This window comes from Acomys minous (genome assembly GCF_964271855.1).
Source record: "Acomys minous genome assembly, chromosome: 9".
NCBI classification, from domain to species: domain Eukaryota; kingdom Metazoa; phylum Chordata; class Mammalia; order Rodentia; family Muridae; genus Acomys; species Acomys minous.
In genome coordinates, this window is record NC_140490.1 from 82,550,779 (window position 1) to 82,568,039 (window position 17,261).

General features: G+C 43.9%; 2 protein-coding genes across 7 annotated transcripts in view; both read right to left on the reverse strand.

Annotated features, from left to right (window-relative positions):
* The window catches only part of LOC311604962 (zinc finger protein 431-like), a 49,442-nt gene extending 45,860 nt beyond the window's left edge, over nt 1–3,582 (reverse strand). The window contains exon 1 of one of the 3 annotated variants that reach the window (XM_084795231.1): nt 3,425–3,537. In XM_084795231.1, the coding sequence (XP_084651357.1) occupies nt 3,425–3,427 (3 nt within the window). In that variant the 5' untranslated portion in view covers nt 3,428–3,537. Of the gene's footprint in view, nt 1–3,424 lie in introns of all 3 variants that reach the window. The other 2 variants (XM_084795229.1, XM_084795232.1) reach the window with 2 other exon arrangements.
* An 8,634-nt stretch (nt 3,583–12,216) lies between these two features.
* Nucleotides 12,217–17,261, reverse strand: part of LOC311604965 (uncharacterized protein) — a 43,043-nt gene continuing 37,998 nt past the window's right edge. For 2 of the 4 annotated variants that reach the window (XM_084795238.1, XM_084795239.1), the window contains exons 2-4: nt 15,168–15,294; nt 14,919–14,979; nt 12,218–14,189 (exon numbers count right to left, since the gene is read on the reverse strand). In XM_084795238.1, the coding sequence (XP_084651364.1) occupies nt 12,725–14,189; nt 14,919–14,979; nt 15,168–15,294 (1,653 nt within the window). In that variant the 3' untranslated portion in view covers nt 12,218–12,724. Of the gene's footprint in view, nt 14,190–14,918; nt 14,980–15,167; nt 15,295–16,270; nt 16,430–17,261 lie in introns of all 4 variants that reach the window. The other 2 variants (XM_084795240.1, XM_084795237.1) reach the window with 2 other exon arrangements.

The window sequence follows — 17,261 nt, forward strand, 5'->3', positions numbered from 1 at the left end:
GTGAGGGTTCCAGGCTGCTTTGTGTCTCTCTGTATGTTCCCTCAGAAGTCAAGGAAGCCTGTGACTGACAGGACAGTTTGTCTTAGACACTAATCTTGCACAGCTGGCATTACTTGTAAACATATTTGAATCCTGACAACTACAGCACTGTTGCCATTATGTTCTGTTTCTGATAGAGGAATAAAAAGTCTGATTGCTCTCAATAAAATCACCACAGCTTCCGTCTTGTGTGGTGCCTCCAACTTGCCTGGTTTAATTCCTCACAGCCGTACGAGGTGACCTTGGCCCTGTGAGCTCCAGGGCTTACAGGTGGCACCACGCACAGGGACCTGAAAGGTGGGGATTTAAGAGGGGAGAGAAAGGGTCAGAGTCCCGGAACTCCAGGAATCATATGTGCACAACTATAAAAAGGCAGGAGCGTGACTGGAGGGACAAACTAAGGACAGGTGGGGTCGAGGGGGCAATGTTTGTTTGTAGCAGTCGGGACAACTTTATTGCTGGAGGAAGGAGGTTAAACTGGGACACTGGCAGCCGATGACGTTCCTGGAACTCAGTCTTCTCTCCCCGAGAAGGGAGGGAGCCTCTATGTCCCGGAAGTTGGTCCAGGTTAGGAAGAGCAACTTAGGGAGAATTAGACGCATGGGAACCAATGATGCTTTTTGGCTTTGAGAAGAAATAAAGACGGTAGTAGATAAAAATGACACAGTTAAAATTAAAACATTAAAACGATCAGAAAAAAAGCAGAGCACTGGAATAGAGGAATAATTAGAGGCTGAAGATGTGTATTCTTCAGAGAGGCTCACTCGAAACTCCTCCAAGGAGTTAAACGTTCACTCCAGGATGTACTTGTCTGTCAGAAAGCCGGCCTGAGCTTGTATAAACTGTGAGGCTAATATGACATTCCTATGGGGGAGGGGGATGTATTTTAATAAGACACTGACTGAAAGATTGAAAATTTCTCAAAAAGATTAGTAAGGTGAATGTTCAAAGCTCCTTCTAACGCGGAAGCAACCTCGTGACTGCGACATCTTGTAAAATCAAAACACAAATTATATCTTCTCAGAGCACAATGGCAGAGGACACACATTCCCTTGGCAAAGAAGGCAACTTTGAAAGCTGGCTGGGCAAACACCAACTCCTGCAGCTCTGTGTCACACACGTGGGGACTTGGGTTCAAAGGGCTAAGACGGGTCTTTCCCTCTGCAACTTCTCACACTCCTCGCTCTTTGCCTACTCCCACTGCCTACCTGCTGATATTCATGGCAAGTGTCTCAAAGCTTGGCTGTCTCAACGTGCTGGGGTCTCAAAATGAAACCCCAGCTTTCCTTATCATGGATTCATGCAATGAACTCTCCCGGTCTCCTCAGCGGGGACCAGACTCAGCCAGACATATGACTAAAACAGTGCTGAGCAGAGAGAGGAAGATTTCATGAGCCTTAAATTATGCTTATTCTTTCTTTCAAGGAAAAGCAGCACATGGATGAAAAAAACCACAAGGACTTCCAGCTTTGGATGGGCCCCGTCCCACTGGAACCAAGCAGCAGCAGGTCCTGTATGGAGTTGTTTTCTGGGACGAGGAATCACCTTGTTTTTTCCTCCCACAGCTAAATGCTGTGCTGGGTGGTGCAGCTCCCTCACAGCGCATTTTTCTATGTGTCCGAGAAGAGCAGGTGCCATCTCTTTCATGGCCCTGACCTCCCTGATAACTGCTGCCTCTGTTTCGGGACCTGACTGCTTCTGAATGTACCGATAGCTCTTTTTCTTCCCAAACTATACAGGTTTCATTAACGTCTGGCCCCATTGCTGGTCTTTTTCTCCTCGGACCTGCAGGAGTCATGAGCAATAACCATGCCACAGACTGAATGTTTAGTCTAGAGATCAGGCCATTACTCTTTCATTTAGCCTTACTTGAATTCACAAGACATGCACAGAATAGAGAGCTAAAATGTCAAAATCGATTCAACCATTTTAATAAGTTGAAATCTGAAACTCTTATTAAAGTCCAGCCAACATAGAGCATCAGAAATCTGTCTGAGCACAGACCATACACAACTGGGATAAAATGGGGCCAAGTAACATCTTGTGCCTGGAGACTGAGGAGAAGGTGAAACACGTGGATGACAACACAGTGGCTTCCTCAAAACAGTCTGTGTGGTAAGATATATGGGTGGACTGGACTGTCTCACCATGGAAATCTTATCTCTGTTCCTTAGCTGTCAACCTGCCTAGGCCATGCTATAAGCACCATCTCCTCCTACATCATGCTAACCTCGCAGAAGAGTCTTTTTAAATAAAAGGCTGCAACACTGCTCATTTAACCTTTGAGAAGTGTGGGTCCCTCTGCGACTTGTGCCTGATGGAAGATGGGCTCCCCTTAGCAATGGCTGAGCTAACCGTGAGTAGAAACCAACTATATGGTTTGCTGCCAACTTGGCTATTATGTCAATATTATCTTACAAGGATAAAGAATTTGAGCTAATAGATTCAACAAGTGTCCAATAAAAAAGTCCAATTTATTCTACCAACAACAGGAAACTGATGAGAAAAAGTAATCATGAATGAAAAACGGTCAGCGCACAAGATTGGATAAGCACTAAACACAGTGACATCATCTGACTTCAAAACTCTGAATAAAACTCCAAGAAAGTAGAGAGAAAATATAAAGAGGAAGAGAAAAAATAGAGACAGACAAAAGGAAGAAAATTTCCTCCAAACAGAGGGAGCCAATCCTCTGGCTGGGTTACAGGCTTCCTTAATATAATATTTCTTACCCTGTATAAGAAGAGATCAAGCAATTGGGGGCCTCTAAACTCAGGGTTGAGTCTGTGTCTTTTCTCTGAGTGCACGGTGTTTCCTTCCTCAACCAGTTGCTCAGGGAACAGGTCAAGCTTTTCTGCACCCTATTGTCTGGGAAAGAATAAAGAGATCAACAGAACCTGAGAGCAAACTTAGAAACAAAACAAAACAAAAAACACAACGAAAAGGGAGTAACTGTTGACAAATGAGGCCAGGAAACGCAGGAAGCCTGTCTTACTAACACACTGGACCCCCGCGGCATCCACATGCAAATGTGTTAGTGACACAGACTTTCCACCTGCACAGAATTAACTGCACACGGATCCTGCACCTGAGTGTCCAGTGCCCAGCGCAGAACTCCTAGAAGACACCAGAGAAGCCAGGGAGGCTCAGCGCCTTCCCTGAAAACAGTCAAAGAAGCCCAGGCGCTCGCTGCCTGGTGACGTCAGCAACAAGGAAGTTTTCACGCAAGGCGTGGGAAATTAAGTCATTCAGGGGTCACGCTTCCCCGGGGAGGTGAGGGAGCTCCCAGGGCGTAGAGTCCCTCCGCGGGTTCCCGCCCCCCCGGGACGAACCCCACGCGCGCTCCCGCGGCTCCTCCCCGCGTGGGGACGGCGGCCCCGCTCACCATGGCGCGGATCCCGAGCTCGCCCCGCTCTCCTCACAGCTCCCGGCCGCGGGTCACGGCGCGGCACACGGAACCCGAGAGCCTCCAGCAGGCACACGCAGCCGAGCCTGCAGCCTGGAGGACCGGAAGTGCCCGCCTCCATTCTGACCAGCGAGCCCGTTTCGAGGCCCTGATTGGCTAGTGCGACCTGAGTGACAGGAACATCTCTGCAAGCTCAAAAAGGTTCCCAGCGCAGGACCCCATTCCAGTAACAGAGTTGCCCCAAACCTGCAGAGATTGGCGCTCTAGTAAAATTTGCGCCTGCTGTCGGATAGGCGGTTCCTCTAGCCTAATCTCAGGGACCTAGGGGCGGATGACGTCAGCACCTGCCGCCGCTGCCGGGTGCTCCAGATGTGCTAGGTGTGCAAGGACCCGCCAGCCGCTATGGCTCATGCTCTGTTCCCAGTGCTCGGCGCATCCTCTCCCTCAGGGCTCTGCTCCCTGTCTGTCCGCCTGTCTACACGGCCACTTTTCTGCCTCCCTCCTTTTCCCAGGACCTCACTCCCCGTCCTCCCCCCAATAAGCGTCTTATTTTGTTTTTGTTTTGTTTTGTTTTGAGACAGGGTTTCTCTGTGTAGCCTTGGCTGTCCTGGACTCCCTTTTTAGACCAGGCTGGCCTCGAACTCACAGCGACCCCACCTGCCTCTGCCCCCCGAGTGCTGGGATTAAAGGCGTGCGCCACCACGGCCCGGCTCCAATAAGCATCTTTTATACCAGATGCATAATTAAAACTCTGGCGCAATTTCTCCGTGGCACAGCTCGCCTCCGCCTACAGAAAGGTACAGGCCACCCCCACCCCCGCCACTTTACATTTCGTGACAGCGCTTGGACTGCGAAGTCCTCCCGGCATCACTCATGCCGTCAGTAGGCCCAGCACAAGGACCCTTAGCATATGCAGATCATTAAACAATGTAGCGTGACCCACCTGCCTCACCGCGGACAAGGTGCCAGTTCAGATTTAAAACACCGGATTGATAGTCACCTGGCATTAACAATTAAAAAAAAAAAAGGTTCACTTAGATTGCTCACACCTCTCTCAGCTGAACGTTGGTAGCCAAAATATTAACAGGTTCCCAGCCTTCAGTGGTAGCGGTGTAGTCAGGACATCAAAGTTTAAACCAGGTCTATACAAAGAAACCCTGTCTCCACACAACTGTGGAGAACAGGAACTGAGTCTGACATGAACTCTGGTGACCCATATATATAACCACTTCCCCTTGGCGGGGAGGCGAGGCGGCACTCAGAGAAAGGATAAGCAGGCCTCCAGGATGAGACTTGATAGGCTGTGGCCATATGGTGGTGGTGGTGGGGAGGAGGTCCTCTTCTGTCACAGACCTAGGGGAGGGGAATAGGGTGAAAGAGGGAGGGAGGAACAGGAAAATACAAGTGAGGGGATAACAATGGAGATGTAATCCGAATAAATTAAATTTAAAAAAAGACAAAAGAAACCCTGTCTCTAAAAAGAAAAATTAAACACCCAAAGATGAAGTGACCAGGGTGAGGACCTGGGATGAAAAGACAGAGAAAATTTGGGATCAGAATGTCTTGCATAAACTGACGGCTCATGTTAAGCAAGTTTGTTAAGATGTCCAGCTCTGATACACTGTTTACACGTGGAGAATGAGACAGGCAGCAGAAAGCTAATTTAGCAATGTTGGGAGAACAACACAGGACACCTCAGAGTGAGCACACAGCGGCCATGAGACTGCTAACCACAGACTCTCAAGGCTGAAGAGCCTGGTTCCCTTGACTCTGTCAAGATGCTCACTCAAGCACCAGACCAGACCCTGTCAAGTCTGACCTTGGGCAGGACACATAAGTGCTCTTCCCTTGGGACTTTCATCAGGGCATCCGAAAAAGCCTTGGTTAGACATGGCTCCCAGAAGGCTCACCTCCAACCCAAACAAACATGGAAACAAAAGACCCAGTGCATGGAAAGACAGGGCTGAGAGAGAAAGGCAGGTAGAGATTGGAAACTCCATCCCCATAATAGGGAATGGGAACGTGTTAATGACACCAAAAGTTGATTTTTAAAATCCATACTTGAAACACCTTTAACTAAATAATGTTTTTGAAAAATATACAGACTCAAATTGCTAGTTTCCCATATGGATTTAGATCTGGAAGGTCGAGGGAGGAACATCACTAGTTTAAGGCCGGGTATGGCAACAGACTGAATTGACAAAGTACTTGGGCAACTTAACCAGACCCTGCCTCAAATTGACTTTTGTTTGAGGCTCAGCGGACAGATGCTGGGCAAGCACTCAGGGGCTCTAGAACGAGTGTCCAGAACATTCTACCCCCGAAATGAAAACAGAGCTAACACGACCAACGTACTGAAGTCAGTGAATTAGAAGGGAGTGCTGTGCGAGGAGCCAGCTAATGAGTGGCTAAGTGAGTAAAGGCAACCAAGGCTGAGGGCCTGATGCCTATGGGGGAGAAAAGCTTCCTTCAACTTGTCCGACTTCACACTCGTGCTATGGCATGTGTCTTCATACACATCTCCGTGGCACAAATTCAGAATGTTCAAATAGAAAACAACGTGAAAAAAAAAAAGGAGAGAGAAAAGAAAAATAAGTAAATAAATAAAAACAAAGTAAAAGAAAAATCCAGCATAACAGCTAGCTATGTGCTAGTACAACCATGGGCCAAACTAGAACTTCCTTCCCTGCACTGCCAGAATGACAATAGAAAGCAAAACATTCACAGTCAAATGTATACACACACACACACACACACACACACACACACACACACACACATATATAAACTTATTCATATTACATCTCAATGGTTATCCCATCCCTTGTATCCTCCCATTCCTCCCTCCCTCCCATTTTTTCCCCTTATCCCTCCCCTATGACTGTGACTGAAGGGGACAGTCAACTTTCTAAGACTAGTTATCAAGTGAGTAAGAATCAACTCCTTCCTGCACTCCTTTGTGACTGGAGGCATTTATTGTAGGTCCTTCTCACGTCTGAGGATCGGTGTCCTCAAGGAAGGACTGTTCAGCCCACGTCTGTGCAGTGACCCCCCCAACACTAAGGTACTGGATGTCACATCATGTACGAGCTCTTTACATGCCTGTCCCATGCCTATGACACGTGCAGATGCTACTGAGATCTCCACACATAGGTGCCAGGTGTATGACAACCCCCCACGGCCAACTTCCTACCTGCCTGCATGCCTTCCATCAAACAGATCCCACACTTGGTGGTGAAATCCACCACCCAGCAGCAGCAGCAGCAGCATGCTGCACAGTCTTACAGCCTCCATATTCTGGCTTTGTTAAAACCCAGGACCACCTGTTCCTGAGAGCTGTGCAGATTAAGTCACTCAGGAACCTTTCTTGCCTGGTGAGTAAAGTAATGCCCTTTCCCCCCACCCCCTGCTGTGCTTCTAGACCAGGTTTTTGTTTTTGTTTTTTTTAACATCTGGGAACAGAAAGTCGTGAGCAGGAGAGGCAGTCTTTATCACAGGTGCTTTGGCTGCATGTCAGTCTGTTTTCCAGGTCTGTGATGTGACCCTTGGAGGTCACAAGAGGCCCGCGCATTCCCTGGAGCTGGGAGTACTGATCGCTGATGGCCACCATGTGGGTGCTGGGAAGATCAACCAGCACTTCTAACTGTGGATCTATCTCTCCAGCCCTGGTAGAAGTTTTCAAACCAGCCCTCAGAGAAATGTTTTGGCCTAGGTTTGATTCCCAAGTTGCCCCTCAGCATAAAAATACAGGATTATGTGTCTTCATAAAGGGAGAGATGGCTCATTAGGTTCCGAGCACTGCCAAGGGACCCCTGGGAATCCTGTGTGCCAAGTTAAAAAAAAAAAGTGGAAATGTGCATTGGAGGTAAAAACTAGGGCCAGGCAGGGTCAAAGGAGCAACGTTTATTTCTAAAGGTTTTGCAAACTTTTGCTGAAGAGAGGAGTTGACGTGGGACATCAGCAGATGATAAATTTTCTGGAATTCATTAGTGAACTTCAGTCTTCTTTTCCTGAAAAGGGACTCTCTGGTACCCAGAACTTTGTCCACGTTGGTAAGATGAATTCAGGAATAATTAGAGGCAAGAGACCAGAAAACAATTCCTAGTGATGCTTTCCAACTTTGGGAAGAAATACAGACTGTAGTAGTTAAAATGACGCAGTCAAAATCAAAAAATTACAGTGATCAGGAAAAAGCATAACACTGGAGTAGAAGAGAAATTAGAAGCTAAAGATGTATCATCTACCGTCTCTGTGATGAGGTTGAGGATTTTTTTTTTCCTCTCTGTACTGACTTTGTTCCTGCACACGTCTTTAATCCCAGCACTCGGGAGGCAGAGGCAGGTGGATCACTGTGAGTTCAAGGCCAGCCTGGTCTACAGAGTGAGTCCAGGACAGCCAGGGCTACACAGAGAGACCCTGTCTCCAAAAAAAAGAAAAAAATAGCATGGACAATTTCCCCCCCCACCATTTCACATTGTTCTTAGGAGGTTATTAAAGAGGTTTCTCATCTTCCAATAAGAATATGAAGTTCTTTGGAGTCAGCATACAATTCTCTGATGCCACAGGCTCTGCTGTATGCCCAGGACACGGGAGAAGATGCCAGGGAGTAAAACACCCGATCCTCACAGCCTAGGGCACCGAGTGAGAAACTGCACACCCATTTCATTGAAGACTTTTGAGGATCGCAAACAGGCGTGTGCTCAGTATGGCCCAACTGCTCCTTTCACATTGCTTCTCCTTGATTCTGTTTCTGGAGAAGCTTCTGTTCCCTCTGACTGCAGGTTCTTAGCAAAAACTTGTCTTACTGGGGTGAATATTCAGTGTGGAAGACTGATTATTCAGAAAGATGCCAGGACCAAGGTATTAGACACCATCAAAATAATGTACCCACACTTTTTGAAATGTTAGGAGAAGGCATATATAGTGATGTTCAGTCAGAGATTACATATACCCCTGAGGCTTATGGACAAATCAATGCTTTAGCCTTATAGGCATGGCATAAGTTCTGGATTTTGGAAAAAAGACAGAGAAACTTGCTTAAATTAAATGGTGGCAAATCAATATTTTGTTTATTGCCCTTTGACGGAAGTTCATTGACTGGAAGTCAGGAATAGTGATTGTTAAACAACTGGCATATGAGAATGCCAATGCTGGCTGCATGCCAGATTGCCATCCATCCTTTAAAAAAAGAGAAAAAAATATTGATCCCATCCACTTCTGTGTGAATATTAGCCTTCATATACGTATTCTCTGCTCTCTATCCTCCAAGGCAGAATGGTGGCTCAATTATTTGCAGGCACGCAAAACCAACAATAACAACTTAATGAAATTACGATAATGGATGTTTTCAATGTGGAAAGTGGATTGCTCCTTAGGTCATGATGGCTAAATTTTCAGGTCTATGCTCTCACTGTAAACAAGGAAAGTATTGGGCAAATGAGTGTAGATCCCTAAGTGGTGGTGAATAGTGGCTTTTGCCTCAGGGAAACTGGATGAAGGCCAACCACAGGTCCTGCCAAATTTGGGGTGCATGCAAGAACCACCCAGTCTTATCAAAAAAGGTGAGTGTTAACCCAACAGCCCTTCTTAGTGTCCCGCACTCCCATTGCACCGGAGCTTTCTAGAGTAACGTCAGAGCATCCCAGACCTGACCTCAGTACCACATCCAGATTCATACTGGAAATGAGTGCCCACGGCATCCTTGTAGTATATTTAGGCCTTTGTCACAAAGAGTGGATGGACTAATAATAGGCAAAACTAGTGTAATCATGAAGGGTTTGCAGATTCTTCCAGAAATTATCAATTGCAATCATAGTGGTAAGATTAACGTTTTGGCTTCTGTTCTTGCTGGGATCCAACTTTTAGGAAAAGGACAATATATTGCTCAACAGTTATTCATTACAGTGTCAGCATTTAATTAGGTAACGTCTGCTCAGGAACAGGAACAGAATGTTTCAAGAGGGACCCATCATGCCTCTATGAATACTTGGTAAGGAACTTAAGGGACTGCTGGACACTGATGCCTTGTCCCTTCCACTGGCCTCTTCAAGGCACCCAGGCAGAACTCTGAAGAGCAGTAGATTCCCACGAGTTTCAACAAAGTGCAAAAAGTCTTAATTGGAACCTGATGAGGGTGAACCAGGGTCCTTCCATCCTCATGTGCTGCAGGAGCTGGCAGTTAATTTATGGGGAGAGATGTTCCTCAAAGCCCATGAACAGATCTCTTTGTGCCTAATAAACTCTGCTGAAAAGATGATGCTCTCATCTGAAAAAATATGGGCTGAGTGGGCTAAAGGGCCACGCTGCCTAGGCCCACGGGCTGCAGAAAAGGCTGGACACTCAGGGTCCTGTTGACCACCTCCTGCGGGTGGCACCAGGGCCTGTTCAGTCAGTACAGTGTGTGGGGCTTGTGGTCCCAGCATATCCTCAATGCCTGGGAAAAGAGCTTGGGGGGGGGGGGAGGCAGAACAGTTTAAAGGAAGCAGGAGACTCCCAGGAAAGCTTTCATCAAAATGCTTCAGAATTCAACAAATGGTTTTCAATAACAAAAAAAAAGAGCAGGCTCAGGCTCATTTGACAGTTAAACATTCATGTGTCAAATTTAATTATCATGTCTCTACCCTCTTGTGACTCACACTGGATTACTGCAATTCATACATGGAACATGGATGTTACTCATGGCCCTAGTTTTGGGAGGCTGAAACATTTCCACGTCATTGTAGATACTTCATTGTACATTTTTGCTCCTCCCCTATCAGGAGAAGTAGTTAAAGGCGTTCTTACCTTTTGACTCATAGCTTTTCCTGTCTTAGTCCCCTGAAAAATATTAAAAACCACCAATGCTCTTGCATACATTGACAAGCCTTTTCAGGAGTTTTGCCAACGGTTTGATATATCCCACACACCACAGGCATCCTAGTAAACCCTCAGGGTCATACTTTAGTGAAAAAGCTAATGGACAACTTAAACGTTAATAAAAAATAAAGGAAGAGAAGAGCAATGTGGCTTCCTCACAGTTTTATTTCCTCTATTACATATACTTTAATTTTTAAAATTTATACAAGGATGGCCTCGCTGCTGCAGAATGGGTCCCTTTGGAAAAAAACTCAAGGCACACTCCTTTGCAGAAATGTCAGGTCAAGGCAAAGACGCAGATCCAGCAATTTACTGGAGCCCAGGCTATGTTTGCATTTTTTTCCTCAGGGTACTAAAAAGCCTTCGTGGACACCTGAAATTCTGACTCCACCTATGGAAGATGGACAAAGAGCTTCTAAAGTGTCTGTAGAGGCCACACCTGAGGAAAAGAGAGCAAGGTGACGGAGTTGTTGATCCATGAAGAGATTACAGTTCTCACGGAGTCAAGGTATGGACAGTGATAAAACCAGGCACACGGTACAAAAACATATTTTTCCATAAAGGTATATAAAGATATAGTTTAATCACTTAATTGAGTAACAACATCAAATAATAATAATGAATATGAAATAACTCTCTCCTATCTGAAACACCTGAGAAGAAATAAAAAAAAAAGTACATTCTAAGAATACCTCTGTGTTTTAAGGACACTGAGGTCAGGAGAGTCTCGTTCTCTTGGAGTGTTCTCACAAGCACTTGGAACTCTTCACACATGACTCGATTCCAAAAACATGTTCCAATAATGCAGAAAAATTCATTTCATTAAAAAACACACACATCAAGAAAGCCCTTTTCAAAATATGGAGACACACACACACAGACACACACACACAGACACACAGACACACACACACACACACACACACACACACACACACACACACACACACATCCATTAAACCATTAGTGAACCTGGTGCCTAAGGAAGGCAGAAAATTTCATCACACCTCTTGGACCATGACCGAGAGGTATGTCTGAGCCATCTGATGTGGGTGCTGGGAACCAAACAGCAGCACTACTTTTGAGACCACACTCTAGCATCCAAAGATGTCATTATAAACCCAAAGATGAAGATGCCTCATTACTCCTTCTATCTTATATCACCTGAAAGTGATGAAAATCCCTGCTTCATGCTCTTTGAAGGATTGAAAGGATTTCTGTCATTCTGTTAATGGGCTCTGCACGCTGCGTCTCATTGTCAGCATTTACATAGTTCTTTTGATGTAGAACAGTGAAATACAAATATATTAGACATGGATCCAGATCATGTTAAGAGAAAGCTCCATAATGCAATATATGCTTTTGTAAAAGTGATTATTTTTATTTTTCATGCGCGGGTGCTTAGCCTGTATGACCTGTGAGGATGTTGAAGCCTACAGAACTAGAGCTACAGATAGTTCAAACCTTCTGTGTGAGAGCAGGTAATTGAACCCGGGCCTTCAGGAAGAATAGCCAATGCTCTTAATTTCTGAGCCATCTTTTCAGACACTTTGTTGTTGTGTTGTTGAGAGAGGATCTCTCTATACAGCTATGGCCATACTGGAACTCACTAAGTGTACTAGGCTGGCCTCAAACTCAGAGAGATCTACCTGCCTTTGTCTCCAAAGAGTTGGGGTTAAATGTGTGCACCACTTCACCCAGCTGTACTTTAAAAATGACCCATCTCTGAATCAGAGAGTAGAAAGATAACAAAAAATTAAAACAGGAAACATCATTGGTTTGAACAATAATACTTGTTGAAATTGTACAGTGTATCAATTATGACTGATTATGTTGTAATTACATAATCCTATGTTTTTAATATTTTGGTTAATTTCTGTGCTTTGTTAATTTCATCTCTTTAAAAGTTTTAAAGTGTGTATACACCTGTATCATGGTGTGCATGTGCTAAAACTCTCTGGCCCTTATTTTGGTTTCACAATATTTACATTATGTGCTGGTGTGTGGCTACACATACAACCCAGTGTAGGACTCAGAGAAAAACCTGCAGGAGTAATGTGGGTATCCAGGAGAATGAACTCAGACCATCAAGCTTAGCAATAGCAACTTTTATTCCCAGAGACAATTCTCTCACTTACATTTGTGTTTCTGAGAAAGTATGAAGAACAAAATTTAGCCATCAGAATAAGCTAATATAAACCAATAAATAAATAAATAAATAAATAAATAAATAAATAAGAACATAAATATAATTTTCATCTTCAAATAGATTTTAACATTCAAATGATCTGTATTCTTCAGTGCTTGGATGACAATAAGTTTATAATATGAGAAAGAGACAATATTTTAATGATGAAATGGTTCTACTAATCTTACTCTGCACCAGTGAGAGCCAAGTGGGGAAAAGGTATGTGTTACACACAGCTATTTATCATTTACTAGATTCCTGGGGGACTTTTTGTTACTATGAGTTTTTTCATGCTTTTGAAGAATACTGAGACGTGCAAAGGCTCTACCACATTGATTGCATTCATAGGGTTTCTCTCCAGTATGAGTTCTCTCATGGAGTTGAAGACTACCACGTTGTGTAAAGGCTTTACCACACTGAATACATTCATAGGGTTTTTCTCCCGTATGAGTTCTTTCATGTAGTTGAAGACTACTTCGATATGTAAAGGCTTTACCACACTGAATACACTCATAGGGTTTCACTCCAGTATGAATGCTTTCATGCAGTTGGAGAGTGCTGCGATATGCAAAGGCTTTGCCACATTTACTACATTCATAGGGTTTCTCTCCAGTGTGAGTTATTTGATGTCTTTGAAGATGAGTGTGATATGCATAGGCTTTTGCACATTGATTACATGTATAGGGTTTCTCTCCAGTATGAATTCTTTCATGCATCTTAAGATTACTGTTACTTTCAAAGACTTTACCACATTGGTTACACTCATAGTGTTTGTTTTCAGTGTGACTTTTTTCATGCAATTTAAGAAGACTGTTAAATGCAAAGGCTGTGCCACATTGACTACATTTATACAGTTTCTCTCTACTGTGACTTCTTTCATGGATTTGAACACTACGAGAATATGCAAAGGTTTTACCACATTGCTTACATGCATACGGTTTCTCTCCAGTATGAGTTCTTTCATGCCTTTTAAGATTACCTTTAGTTGAAAAGGCTTTACCACATTGACTACATTCATAGGGTTTCTCCCAAGTATCACTTTTTTCATGGGTTGGAAGAGAGATGGGACATGCAAAGGATTTATCACATTGAGGAAATAAATACTTTTCCTCTGTAGTATTAGGTCTACCTACTTGGTAACCACTGTGACATGAGGAGACTTTATTTTCTTGATGATATTCATAGGATTTCATTTCCAAATGAGTTTGTTGGTGTAATTCTAAAGAGGCGTTGGCACACTGATTACGCCCATAGAGATCCTTTTCATTATATGTTGTCTTGTGTACTTGAAGATGACTGTGATGGGTAAATGGATGGCGTTTACCACTTCCTTTTCCCATATGAGTTTTTTCATGTCTTTGAAGAGAACTGGAGGAACTCAGCACTTTCCCACACTGATGACACTCACAACGTTTTCCTACAGACTGAGTCACACTACATGTGCGAAGTGAACCCGGAGACACAGATGAGTTCCGAAGTTCCTTGTGCTCGTAGGGCTTTTCCCCACTGTCAGTCCTCTGATGTGATCCCACGGAAGCTGGGAAACCAGCGCCTTGTAAGCTTGTATGCCATCCACCTCGTCGTCTCACAGTGGGGATGACTACGTGTCTCCTAAGGGCTCTGGGAAAGAGAGAGGTGCACTGCTTCCTCCCATAGCCCTCAGGATCACATGGGATGTCTCCAGAAGGGCAGTTGAAATACCTATTAAAGGAAAAGTAACACATAAAAGATGTTCACACTGCATTCACACAGCTTAACTTGCTATTTTTTTCATAGAAATGTGGTACAGGGAGTCAAGTTTCTCCACAACAACATCCTTGTTGAATCCAGGAAACTGCTCCTCTCACTAAACTACAGCAAGTCACGACAAGTATATGAGTAACACTAACTTCTCTATGGGCGATTTACTTATAACATGTCCTGGATATAAACTAATATGCTAATCAACATGTATGCTTTTCATGACACCAGAGCAGTATAAAGCTAAGTGCATGCAGAGTTCCACAGCATGGTTCTCATGTGGCTATGATTAAAATGTACTAGCTGTTAAGGCCCTGTCTGCTTTTCTTGTTTCTTTCTTTTTGTTTGTGTTTTTGGTTTTTTTGAGACAGGCTTTCTCTGTGTATCCTTGGCTGTCTTGGACTCAGTTTGTAGACCAGGGTGACCTAGAACTCACAGAGATCTTCCTGCCTCTGCCTCCCCAAACACAAGAATTACAGGTGCAGCCTACAGTGCCTGTCTTTTCTTGTTTCTTAAAGGAATACTTTGTAAACACTAATCAGAAGCTTGACAGTGAGGTATATAAGGTTGTGAGCATTTAATAATCCTCACAAAGCTGTGCTTGTTTACACTATTGTTTTCATTAAAACATTGTTGAACGTTAAAATGTCTTCAGAGGCATGCATTTACTGGCTTGCACAAAAATATTACCTTCCATGTCTCCTAGAACTTTGACAATATTCTTCAATATTTTGGTCTTCCCACCTGTAGCCTAAAATATAGTGAGAGAAAATGTATGCTATTGGAAATTTTACAAAGTTTAAATTATTATCTTCAATGAGCAATGCTTGATTTATTCACTACATTTTACCTCTTTCAGAATCAAAATCACTGAAGAGTACCAATATCTAAGGCTTTTTTCCTTTAAGCTAAAAAATGAATAAAAATTCACATCATTACCTACACATGTGAGATTCCAGTAGGTTTCCAGCATCACATCTTTGTAGAGATTCTTCTGAGAAGGATCCAGCAAAGCCCACTCTTCCTGAGAGAAGTTCACATGCACATCCTCATAGGTAACTGCCTTCTAAAGTAAACCATATACATGTACAGATATATAGGGTATATGTAGGTAAACACATGAAGTATACATATGTAGGTAATAGAAGCAGTGAGATTCACTGCATTGTAAGTGTTCTTTATTGAATATATATTTACCTTATTACCTCTGTCAACATATTAGTCCCATTTCACAGAATTTCAAATGCAATCACCAAGTTGTTTTAGAAGGAAAGAGAAAAGGAGAATCACGCCTCTCATTTCTGTGCACACTGGATAGGATATGGCATTGTAGGAGACAAATACATATACACAGAGACACGCAAACAGAGCAGCATTGCTGAGCAGATATCAGTAAAATTACTAACTTTCATCTTCTCCAGGGCATTGCATGCACAATGTGCATATACACACACGTTAAAAAAACCCTATAAACATGAATAAAATTTAAATTCTTAAGAAACACAGGGTCACTCCTGGATGCTTGGTGAAGGGACACAGGTTCCCAACTAATTACAAAGCCTGCATGGGCTACAGAAGGAATTCTGGACATCTTCTCCCACTATGTTAAATTTTTGTTATCATGTTTGCCGCATAGGGGGCATGTCTATAGCATGGTGCTTGTCAAAAGACAACTTTGTGTAGTCTCTCCTCACAACTTTTGTTTTTGTTTTGAGACAGGGTTTCTCTGTGTGTGCCTGGCTGTTCTGGAATCAATCTGTAGACCAGGCTGTCCTCTAACTAACCAGAGATCCACCTGGCTCTACCTCCTGAGTGCTGGGATACAAGGTGTACGCCACTACTGCCTGGGTCTCCTCACAATTTTTAAGTGCGCTTTGGGGATTGAATTCAGGTGGTCCCATGCATAGTATACTGGAAAATACCCTTGCTCACAGAGCCATCTCCTTCGCCCAGCCTATCCAATCTAATGCACCCATTTTTGTTGTTTGGTTTTGCTATTGAGACAATAGCACACTATGTACTGTCACTGGCCTGAAACTCACCATTAGAGCAGGGTAGCCCAGAGCTCAGAGGAATCTGCCTGTCTCTGCCTCCAGAGTGCAGGAAAGAAGGAATGCTGCTAAAAAGTGCTGGTCAGGCTGCCTTAATGATGCTATCTTAGATCTGTCAGCACCAGAGGCAGGCACAGTTACTCAGCTGTCCTGCAGCATGGGAGCAGAGAGCAAGGGGCTATTTCCACACTCAGTGTTCAGAAGAGAGCGAGCACTAAGAATGGTTTAGAGCCTGACATTTAAAGCCCATAGTAACGTGGCACTACAGTTTGGTTTTGATGCTTTTGGACAGACCCCAAGGTCAGAACTCAAGGGCTCACCAATGCCTGCTTGGTCAGAATTTTAGCAAGATAGATGTTGGAAGCCAGAGAGGGAGGAAACTGGGATTCCTAGGGGACATTCATAAGGGTCAGGAAATACCCAGAATCTATCCAAACTTTTTCATCTTCCAGATCCAGAAGCCAGAAAGAATAAGGCTTACTTCTTGGCTGAGGAATAGAAGTGCAGATATAATTTAGGCCGTGGGCTTCAGGTATGGCCTCTGTAACCTTCCCGCCACCTGGATTACCACCCAAACAAGCTTTGGGCCCCTCTATACTTCTCATCATGGTAGCCCATGGACTAAATGAGGAAGCACATGCGTGTTGGCTGGTGTTTGATCATACTTCTAAGAATGCTGAGTTGAGGTTTCTGGTGCTGGCATTATGGTTGTAGGACCCTCTTAGACAGAATGTTTCCACCTTCCCAATTGCACATGGACTTAGAAGTGATAATTATGTAGGGAAGGGAAACTGGCTGTAGGCGCTGTATCACCTACTTGTTAAATGAACTTACTAAGTCTAAATCAAAGAAAAAACGATGTATCTTTTTTTGGCTCAGCCCTAGCACACACTTTTAACCCAAAAGCTTTCTGTATATATGTGTTAGATGAAGTCAACTCTATGTCAAGAGGCAGAGCAAGTAACCAGCAGAAAGGAGGGAT